This window comes from Mus caroli, chromosome 2, assembly GCF_900094665.2.
Source record: "Mus caroli chromosome 2, CAROLI_EIJ_v1.1, whole genome shotgun sequence".
Classification (NCBI taxonomy): domain Eukaryota; kingdom Metazoa; phylum Chordata; class Mammalia; order Rodentia; family Muridae; genus Mus; species Mus caroli.
Genome location: NC_034571.1, coordinates 26947797 through 26959087, shown reverse-complemented (window position 1 = coordinate 26959087; position 11291 = coordinate 26947797). Strand labels below are relative to the sequence as shown.

The following is an 11291-nucleotide window of genomic DNA, read 5'->3' as shown; positions in this document are numbered from 1 at the left end:
GAACTCAGAAATCCGCCTGCCTCTGCCTCCCAAGTGCTGGGATTAAAGGCATGCGCCACCACGCCTGGCTCAGCCTGAACTCTTACATTTCTTTGGACCACACAGACTAGAAGTTCAATATTTGTTTGTTTATTCGTTTTGTAGGGTCTCACACATACTAGGCAGACAGGTTTCCACTGAGCTGCACCTCCAGCCCAGATGATGCCTAAAGGCTTACTTAAGGGGCTGGAGAGACTCAGCAGTTAAAGCTCTTGCAGAGGACCTGAATTTGGTTCCCAGCATCCCCCTAGTGGCTCAGGATCATCTATAGCTTTAGCCCCAGGGGATCTGATGCCCTCTTCTGGCCCCCACGGGCACTGCATAAACTCAGTGCACATACACGCGCAGGGAAACCACACATATATAAAAAACAAATCTTTAAAGCTACTTAAGTTGATAGAGGGTTTTTCCTCCTGCATTAGTATGAGGAGGGTAGGTGCTGACCCCTGCTCTGATTTCTACTTCACAGAACTTCCACGATGGACGGAAGGCTCAGCAGCACATTGAGACGTGTTGGAAGCAGCTGGAGTCGGTAAGTGGGTAGCCGGAAGCCGGCAGCTAAACCAGTCTCTTCCCCAGACCAGCTCATTTTTATCTGAATCTGGCTTGAATGGCTCACTAAGAGGGAAAAAAAATCAGGCAGAGACCTCTAAGGAGGCTTCTTTCTCTCTAGATTTTTCTCATTTGTATTTCACTTACTTTGCTCCTAAAACTATTATGGCAAATTGCTGAGCTGGACATACTGGATGCTGGAGCGAAGGCTCAGTGAGTAGAGCATGTGCCAAGGGACCAGGAGGGCCTGAGTTTGGATCCCCAGCACCACTTAAAAAGCTGGGCGCGGCGGCACACGCCTATAATGCCAGCACTGGGGATGCAGAGACAGGAGGCTCGCAGGGGCTCACTGTCCGGCCAGGCCGCCTAGCATATCAGCTCCAGGGTTAGTGAGAGACTCTCAGCGAGCAAGGTGGGCGGGGTGCAGAGATAACAGCTCTGCTAGCACAAGCACCTGATACTTTGCAGAGGACCTGGTGTGTCCCATGTCAGGTGTCTCACAACCACCTGACATTCCAGTTCCTGGGGAATCCAATACCACTGGTTCTGAAGGTACCTACGCTGCACTCCGGTGCACACATAACCACACGCAATCAAAATGAAAAGCAATCTTATTTATTTATTTATTTATTTAAAACAGTGTAGAGAATGATTGAGAAAGACACCCGGTGTTGACCTCTGACCTCTTCTTGTGCAAGCAGCAGGCGCACACACACTCATTAAGTGTGTTCTGGTAGAGGCAGGTAGCTCCTGTGCAGAGAACAGATGGGGTCACTCCAGTGTAGATAAGTGCTCAGGTCACTTCTGGAAATGACCAAGCATGAGGCTTGGGTTCCTGGGAGAATGGCCGTGGAGGTCTCTCTAGAGGTGGCAGGGAGGGTGGGTGACCAGCAGACTTGGCTCTGCTCTCTCTGCAGAGTAAGAGGAGGTTTGAGCGGGACTGTAAGGAAGCCGACCGGGCACAGCAGTACTTCGAGAAAATGGACGCTGACATCAACGTGACCAAGGCGGATGTGGAAAAGGTAAGGGGTCTCGGTCTCACTTCCCTGGAGCGTGCTTCCTGCACAGCCGCTGAGAGGCCCGGCCTTGGCTTCCTCTTTCAGTCATAACCACAAGAGGGTACCTGATGGGAGGAAGGGTTTCATTTTATGTCATCACCCTGGGACCAGGGTTGAGGTGATGTGCTTAGTCACCAACGAGTATAATGGGGAGACCTGGACACGTCACAGCGGGCGCGGTTCAGGAGGCCACACTCTTCTGTAGTGGCTTGTCGAAGGCCGAGTTCCATGTCCAGGTAGCTGAAGCAGCCATCTCAGCCCACGAGGGAGAGTCCGTCAGTTCAGCCTTATCAGAAAGGCCGATCCCTCTGGCCCGCTGCGTCACGGATTCCTCTGGGCTGGGGTGAGAGGGGCATTTGGAAGTCTGCGAGCGAGAGCTTTCCTCTGACGGCTCAGACATAAAGTGCTCCTTGTCTTCCGGGCCAGTGGATGTGGGCTTTCCCTAGAAGCCCCATTTTCTTTTTATGAAAGTCATCAAGATAATGTAAACACAATTATGCCATTAAATAGTGGCATTCATTCACGATGCCCAGGGCCATTTGGGCACCGCAGTCTGAGCTTTTCTCTGGAAAAACCCTGCTTTTCTTGGTACCACTCGGTTCTGCCAGATGAGTTTGAAATGCCTCAAGTTGGGCAGTGTCTCAGTTGGAAAAGTGTGTGTGTGTGTGTGTTTAATTACTTAGCATACTAAAATGCATATTCTTGACATCATGAGGATAGACTTTTACTTTACCAAAAGACACTCATGTTTTTTTGTTTGTTTGTTTGTTTTGTGGTTTTCGAGTCAGGGTTTTTCTGTGTAGCCCCGGCTGTCCTGGAACTCACTCTGTAGACCAGGCTGGCCTCGAACTCAGAAATCCGCCTGCCTCTGCCTCCCGAGTGCTGGGATTAAAGGCGTGCGCCACCACGCCCGGCAAGACACTCATGTTTTAAGTGACCATACTTACCATAAATTTCTACTAACTAGGAATTTAAAGTGATGCTTAATTTTTTTTAAAGTTGAAATCCTTTATTTTTGTGTGAGCATCTTTGTGACTGGTAGCACTCATGTGGCCTGGGCAGAGGGTAACTTTATTGAGGTGGTCCCACCACGTGGGGCCCGGGAATCAACGAGTTTGACTGCAGCGGTCAGCCGCTCTTCAGACGTTAAAAGTGTTACCTAGGGGGCTGGTGAGATGGCTCAGTGGGTAAGAGTACCCGACTGCTCTTCCAAAGGTCCAGAGTTCAAATCCCAGCAACCGCATGGTGGCTCACAACCATCCGTAACGAAATCTGACTCCCTCTTCTGGAGTGTCTGAAGACAGCTACAGTGTACTTACAAATAATAAATAAATAAATAAAATCTTAAAAAAAAAAAAAAAGTGTTACCTTGCTGAGGGTGGTGCTTTCAAGCCTGAGGTCCCAGCAGTTGGGAGTGGAAGCAGGACAGTCAGGTGAGGGAAGCCATCTTTGGCTATACAGTGGGCTCTCAAAAAATCTGAAATTCTGGACTGCAGAGATGGCTCGGTGGGTGAGAGCAGTGGTTGCGCTTCAGGGAGCCTGGGTAGCTGGGTAGCAGGCCCAGCAACCTTCAACACTGTTTCTGAGACCTTCCTTCTCGGATGTCTAGAATGTAGGCTGCATATCTCTATCTCTACTGGAGCCCCGAACCTCCCATTGGTGACCCTGTTTTGGCTTTCAGCAGCCTGTACTGATGGTAGTCAGTCTACCACTTCCTCTGTCTTTCTACTTTGTATTTATTTTTCTTATCTTCTTCCACACTCTGTGACCTCTTTGTATCCAGAGCAGAAGTGTTTGTGGCTTTCTTTATCTTCTTCTTGATTGTGGAGAGTGCTTCAGCGTTTTTTTTTTTTTTTCCTACTTAGATTTTAAAGCAGAGGCCTCTAATCTGAGGTGGAGTCAAGAGGACAGGGGTTCAAGGCCAGCTAGGGCTACTGGAGACCTTGTCTGAAAACAAAAAGAAAGGAAGGGGAGGGCAGGGGAAGAAAGAGGAAGCCAAAGACTGATTTTAGTGTCCTTTTTATCATGAAAGAAATTTTTGCTCTTGTTTTGCCAAAATATCTTCATTTTACTTTGTGGGCATTTGCCTGAATATATGTTTGTGTACCACGTGAGACCAGAAGAGGGTGTCAGATCCCTTGGAGCTAGAGTTACTGGCAGCTAGGACCCCACCCCCCAAGGAACGCAGATTCCTCACTCCCCCACTGGAGAGAAGACTGCTCCTAACCACTGAGCCATCTCTACCTGGACTCCTTGCCTATTCCTGTGCTTGAGCTTTCCTGGCTGTGAAGCCGTGGTTTTGTTGCTGCTGCTATTTTTCCTGAAAGCACCACTGCTGCCCTCCTCAGGAATGTGAGGATCCTAATTTGGAAGACACAGACATCAGACCACAAGCATCAGTGTCCAAACACTGCATATTTTCAGTCCTTTGGCTTTGAAGGTGACCTAAAATCTGTTGTCTAGCACAGGCCACGTGGAGGCATGATGTCAGCTTTTCTCCTTGAATTCCCTGTTGTTATAGAGTGCTATGATGTATCTCCCAGGCTACATTGTGTAGACTCTAGTTTCTGCCCAGGGGATGTAGTATAAGTTTGCATGAATGTCTGGGTCTAGTTATGAGCTGAATCTCCTTTTCTTTCTGAAGACGTCATTGTCCCTCTTGCTGTGGCTGTATGTCGTGATTGCCATGGCACTATGTTCAAAGTTCCTGCATAAACAATCCCTCCCACCTCATGACGCCCGTGGCCAGGGGCCTGTTAATTCCCTGGAAGGGTTTGTTTCTCTCTGGGCAGGAGCATGTATTTGCATGTTACCTGGATACTGTGTTCCTCAGAGGCCTGGTGATGCACAAGAGGACAGGCTGAATGTAAGTTGTCCTTTACCAAGACACAGCTGTCAGAGAGTCTGGACTCATCAGCTTTGGGGGGGGGGGGGTTCAGTTGCTTAATCTAGTTATGTTAGAATCTAAATATGTTGGAATATATTTTCTGGTTTTTGTAAAAACAGATCATATCCTTTCCCCAACACAAACCCTTAAGCTCCCTTCTGGGGCTGGGGAAATGGCTCAGTGGGTGAAGTGCTTGTATTGGATCTCCAGGACCCATGTAAAAACCAGGCATGGTAATACATGCCTGAATCTCAGCACTTGGGAAGCAGAGCCCAGTGGATCCTGGAGACCGATGGCCCCATCGTGTGGGTGACAGCTCCTGAAACCTCTGAACAAGATAAGGGATGCCAACCAGCTCTCTTGGGCCTTGGTCCTACCTTAGAGATAGGAGATTTCAGTATTTGTTTTAGAGGTTTGGTTTTGTATTTTACTTTTTGAGACAGGGTCTCCATTTGAAGACCAGGCTGACCGTAACAAGTACCAGGATGACAGCTTATTCCATGCTGTCATCCTATGCATGTCATGTCCATGGCAAGCAAGCTACACTCCAACAGAGCTACACATCCAGACCTATGTCTTATTTTTTCAGAAAATCTAGCAAGTTGACGGGATCTCTAATATTTGAACTGTTTGAATCCATTTCTGATCCTTTGTTCTTTACTGCTGGTGAGGTGTGGCTGTCACCCTTGCGGCCTTAAAGGGACTTGCCTTCCGTGGCCTCCCCAATGCTCTCGAGCAGTGGCTTTTCCTGTAGATGACTCTGGAATGACTTTCAAGTGGCAAAAACTGTGATGTCAGGATCGCTATGAAACTGCTTAGAATCAAGCCACGCTGGATGAGCCAGGCAGGGGTTCCTGGAGTCCCCAAAGCGCCATGGTTTGCCAGCCCGGTAGGGCTTGGGAGGGGAAGGCCATCAACACAAGCAGCCTGAGAAGCAGCTTCCTGACAGAGAGTGCACTGTTTTCTACACACCCGAGTTAAACTGAAGTGTAGCTGAGGCCTGGTGCAGAGCCTGACCCTGTCCTGTGACTGCTGTCCCTTCTGTAACTTCTACTGCAAGACAGGGCATTGTCTAACAAACTACAGGCAGTGGCTGCTACGGCAGCTGCAGAGATAGACAGTGATGGTTGAGCTGGGTTCTTTATTTGTTTTTTATAAACTTGCAGTATCAAATTCTTGTTTTGTGTGTGTGTGTGTGTGTATGAGTGTGTATGTATGTGTGTGTATGTGTGCATGTGTATGAGTGTGTGTGTATGAGTGTATGTGTGTGTGTGTATGTGTGTGTGTGTGTCCCACAGTGCTCTTCAGGAGTTGGTTCTCTCCCTCTACCGTGTGGGCGCTGGGGACAGAGCTCGGATTGTCAGGCTTGGCAGCAGATGTCTTTACCACTGAGCCATCTCCTGACCCCTTTACTTTTCTTGGAAATACAATTCTTTTGTGGTTCCAGTCTCAATGTATGGTCTCTCTTAGCCACAAAGAGTTTGTACGGCTTCTCTTCACATTTCTAGAGGGGTGACAAGGCAGAACTCTAGATGTTTTTTGTGTGTTCACTCCTCCCTCCCCTTCCTCTTTGTGCGTTTGGGGGGGGGCATGATTGGGCATGATTGGGCATGATTGGGCAAGGTTTCACTCTATAGTCCTGGAACTCATTTTGTGGCCTCCAACTGAGATCTGCCTGCTAGGACACAAGGTGCGCGCCACCGCCACCTGGGCGACCTTCTCTCTGGCCTAATCCTGAGGGCTTTTTGTTACACAACTTAATTTGAGGAAATACTGAAAAGTTAAATTATTGCCAGGTGTGGTGGCTCTCACCTTTAGTCCCAGCACTCGGGAGGCAGAGGCAGGTGGAGCTCCATGACTGTGAGGCCAGGCTTGTCTACCAATTCCAGGCCAGCCAGAAAACAACACAAAACAAAACAAAAAGGTTAAATTAGACTAGAATTCTCAATATAAATTCCAAAGAGCAGCCCGGTTTCTGTGAGACTGTGCCTCTCATTTCTCTATGGTAATATGACTTCTAGAAGTTTGCTGGGGGGAAACACTTTACAGCTGTGACACCAGCACTCAGGATGATCGTTCACGCCCAGTGTGGGCAACACAGCAAATTCCAGGCCAGCCTAGGAGACAGAGAAAGACTCTCTGATCACCCCTCCCGGAAGTAAGGACAATAAAAGCGTAGAAGTTCTAAGAGTTTGAAGGTAGTTGAGTGGAAGCCATAACACAAATGTCTCCATTTTGAAGTTGGACAGGAGGCGGGCCTGAGTCTTTATGAAGGGAGAATTGTAAGAATTGTAAGAGGGGCCAGGCGTGGTGGCGCACGCCTTTAATCCCAGCACTTGGGAGGCAGAGACAGGCGGATTTCTGAGTTCGAGGCCAGCCTGGTCTACAAAGTGAGTGCCAGGACAGCCAGGGCTACACAGAGAAACCCTGTCTCGAAAAACCAAAAAAAAAGAATTGTAAGAGGTATGGACAGAGGAGTGGAAGCTGGGGTGTGGTTGATTTAGGTCCTGGGCATGGAATTAGAATCTCTCACTTTTTCCCACGAAGCTAAGTCCAGCATTTTACATTTGTCTTTGTATTTAGATATTCATAGGGGGTGGGGTGGGGGGGTTAGCTCACCAGTTGAGGTCAAAGGACAGCTTTCAGGAGTTGAGTTTCTCTTTCCACCATGTGGGCTCTGGAGATTGTCAGACTTGGCCGCAAGCACCTTTACCCTCTGAGCCATCTTGCTCACCCCTGATTTCAGGCTTTAGTTTTGATTCCTTTGTGTGTGTGTGTGTGTGTGTGAGAGAGAGAGAGAGAGAGAGAGAGAGAGACAGGGGTCTCACTCTGTAGCCCTGGCTCGGAACTCACTGTGAAGCCTGTCCTGGTTTGCCTTTTCATTGCCTTGGTAAACACCATAACCAAAATACCGTAACCAAAAGCAACGTGAGGAGGAAAAGAGGTATCGCATCTTGCTACTTACAATCCGTGATGAAGGAAAGCAAGGACGAGAACGCAGAAGCCCCGAAGGAGTGCTGCTTACTGGATGCTCCCCGTGGCTTGCTCAGCCTGCTTCCTTATCCTACCATGACCACCTTCCCAGGGCTGGCACCGCCCACAGTGAGCTATGTCCTCCCATGTAAAACATCAGTTAAGGAAATGTGTCAGAGATAGGATGCTGCGCACGCCTTTAATCCCAGCACTCGGGAGGCAGAGGCAGGTGGATTTCTGAGTTCGAGGCCAGCCTGATCTACAGAATGAGTTCCAGGACAGCCAGGGCTACACAGAGAAACCCTGTCTCGAAAAACCAAAAAAAAAAAAAGAAAGAAAGAAAGAAAAGTGTTCTGGGGCTGGAGAGATGACTCAGTGGTTAAGAGTGTGCTCTGCTTTGGCTGAGAACCGGAGTTTAGTTCCCCAGAACCCACAGCAAGCTCATGACTGCATGTAATTCCAGCTCTATGGGATCTGATGCTCTCGTCTGTCTTCCTCAGGTCCCTACAGAATACACACACATATACACGAACACACACACTCACAATTAAAAAATAAAAATAGAATATTTTAGATGTCCATGGATCATGTGAGAGTGTGTGTATATGTGGTGTGTTTTAATGGTCTTAGATTATATGATAAACTGTTTTAAAGAGAATTGAAGCCAAGAACATCTGCCATTATTAAGCAAGAAGGTACTTTGCTCACAGGACTGTCTGGTAATTGTCTTAAGACCCTTGCCATGGGCAGCCTAGGACACAGCCACCCTAAGAACCCAGTCCTAGTGCTTGAAGCAGGGACCGGGGGTGCAGATCTGCTGAGACTGGATACAGATGGGCCGCAGAGTGTTAAATTGTTTTACCATTTGAGGAAATAGTGTGTCTCCAGCTCGTTTTGGGCACATCTGGAATGACATGGTTACGAGCTTCCTCTGCAGTCCCTGGGCAACTGAGTTGGCATCTTTATTGAATGTGTAAGCATCTTGCTTGCTTGCCCCTAATTTTGTTTTAGATGAAAGGGTCTGACTAGTTCTCTGACGGAATCCTGCAGGACTCAGGAAGGCCATGGAAGGCAAGGTTTTTTGGTTTTGTTTTTGGTTTTTTTTTGGGGGGGGGGGGTTTGTTTGTTTGTTTTTTTGAGACAGGGTTTCTCTGTATAGCCTTGGCTGTCCTGGAACTCACTTTGTAGACCAGGCTGGCCTCAAACTGAGAAATCCGCCTGCCTCTTCCTCCTGGGAAGGCAAGTTTCTTTTTTTTAAGATTTATTTATTTATTTATTACAGTACACTGTAGCTGTCCTCAGATCTTCCAGAAGAAGGCATCAGATTTCGTTACGGATGGTTGTGAGCCACCATGTGGTTGCTGGGATTTGAACTCGGGACCTTCGGAAGAGCAATCGGTGCTCTTAACCACTGAGCCATCTCGCCAGCACCCAGCAAGTTTCTTAAAGACAGCAATGGTGTGATCCTGTCAGTACCTGGGACACCCATAGCCTGATAGAGATCTAGAAAACAATTAAAAAAAAAAAGAAAGATCAAAAGAGGAACTGGTTGGTACAAATGCAGGAAATATATTTTGCAACTGCAGCTTCATCTTGGAACCTAAAAGAATTTAAAAACACTTTCTTTGCTTTTGGGGGTGGGGGTTAGGAGGAGGTTGAGACAGGGTTTCTCTGTTGTAACCGTGGATGTCTTAGAACTTGCAATGTAGACCAGGCTGACCTCAAACTCAGAGAGCCTCCCGTCTCTGCCTCCTGAGTGCTGGGATTAAAGGCATGCGCCACCACCACCACTACCCAGCAATGATTTATTTATCTTTAAGTACATTTATATTTAGATACATTAGTGTTTTGCATTCATGTGTCTGTGAGAGGGTGTCAGATCCCCTGGAACTGAAGTTAACAGACAGTGCCATGTATGTCCTGGGAATTGAAACTTGATCATTTGGAAAAGCAACCAGTGGTTTGTTTTTTTGTTTTGTTTTTGTTTTTTTTCTTTTTTTTTGGTTTTGTTTTTTAAGATTTTATTTATTATTATACATAAGTACACTGTAGCTGTTTTCAGACGCACCAGAAGAGGGCGTCAGGTGTGGTTGTGGGCCACCATGTGGTTGCTGGGATTTGAACTCAGGACCTTAGGAAGAGCAGTCAGTGCTCTTACCTGCTGAGCCATCTCGCCAGCCCAATACTTGTCTTTCTTGACCCCGCAGATCGGTTTTCCTCTGCCTACCAAATTGCTGAGAGACACCAAGCTAAAATACTTTTCATTTAAACCAAGAGAAATTTGTAGAAAACTAAAAGGAAAATCGTAGATATTGGTCTTTTATAAGTGGGTCCTGAAAAGATACTTTGTTATTCTGTGTTTGTTTCTGGGCTATAATCAGGAGTCAGAGCTGTGGAGACTGCATTTCCTTCTAAAAGCAAACCTGCAGCTTTTGAGTTAATTTGCAAAAATGTCCAGTGAACCCCAAACACTTTAGCTCCTGCGGGGGCAGGAAGCCGTCCACCGCTCGGAGAGTGTATCCCTGCCTTACTAATGGGAAGAGCAGAGGCAATTTACTTTATCTCTGAGGTCTCCTTCCTAAGGAATAGGATTATACACCTCAGGGGCTGTCTGAGGTCTCCGAGGCCTGTGATGAATGGTAAGTGGGGTGGCCTAGCCCTCTCCTACAGGACCACATGCGTGTGCCTCAGATCTCACACGAAGGTCAGAGGACAGCTTTTGGGAGACAGTCCTCTCCACTGTGAATTTTGCAGACCAAACTCAGGCCATCAAGCATACAAGCGTTTTACCTACTGAACCGTTTCGCCAACCCGACATTAGGTCTTTGAGAGCACAGTTTGCTAAGTAGCCCAGGCTAACCTCCAGCTCGCAGTCCTCATGCTTCAGGCTCACAAATGTTGGGATCCAAGGCACGTGGCCACCACACATGGCTTTAATGCTCTGCTAATCAAGTGAATATAGGTGGCCTCAAGGAGTTGCAAGCATCTAGGCGTTCAGCAGAGCACTCATTGGGCAAGTACCGCTTCGCACTAGTTAGGTCATAATAGATGCCTTCATGAGGACTCCGACTAAGAGAAGACACACAAAGAGTGGAGGTGGTCGGATATGGATGGCGAACATTCCGTGAAAAGCAAGTGGCCTGTTAGTGTCATCATCACTGTGACCAAAGGCCTGGCAGAAACAGCTAGAGGGAGGAAAGGCTTTGCTCAAGGTTCTAGGAGTTTCTTTCTGTCCTAGCAGAATAAGCATGGTGTAGAGGAGCAGCTCCCATCACAGAAGCCAGCAAAAAGAGACCCAGACAGAGGGCAGGACAAGAGCTCTTCAGAGACACATGTCCAGGGACCTGCTTCCTCTAGCCAGGCCTCACCTGATACAGCCCATCCTCTCTCAGTGGTTTGCTCAAATGCTAACTCAATGGAAGGCTTAGTCCATTGGCTGTGCCAGAACCCTCATCTCCCTCTGTGGACAAGCCCTTGCAGACTCACCCAGAAGTGCCTCACCTCATGGGTAGTTCTCAGTCCAATCAAGTTTACATTCAAGACTGACCTTCAAAGCCAGACGTGGCTCTCTCGGAGGAATGCAAAAGCTAGGTAAATGACAAGTTCCTAACAAAGTATGAGGTGGCTGATAAGGGAATAATTGCTTCAAAATGTTGAGAGAAGAAAAAAGACAGCTTTCTGAGTTGGAGGCCAGCCTGGTCTACAGAGTGAGTTCCAGGACAGCCAGGGCTATATACAGAGAAACCTTGCCTTTCAAAAAAAAAAAAAGTCAGCCCAGAATT

The 11291-nt window shown here is 47.7% G+C and overlaps 1 protein-coding gene across 19 annotated transcripts in view; it reads left to right on the top strand.

Annotated features, from left to right (window-relative positions):
* The window catches only part of Fnbp1 (formin binding protein 1), a 118689-nt gene that overhangs the window by 59407 nt on the left and 47991 nt on the right, over window positions 1-11291 (top strand). For all 19 annotated transcript variants that reach the window (XM_021182068.1, XM_021182059.1, XM_029471034.1 and 16 more), the window contains exons 5-6: window positions 509-571; window positions 1509-1613. In XM_021182068.1, the coding sequence (XP_021037727.1) occupies window positions 509-571; window positions 1509-1613 (168 nt within the window). The remainder of the gene's footprint in view (window positions 1-508; window positions 572-1508; window positions 1614-11291) is intronic.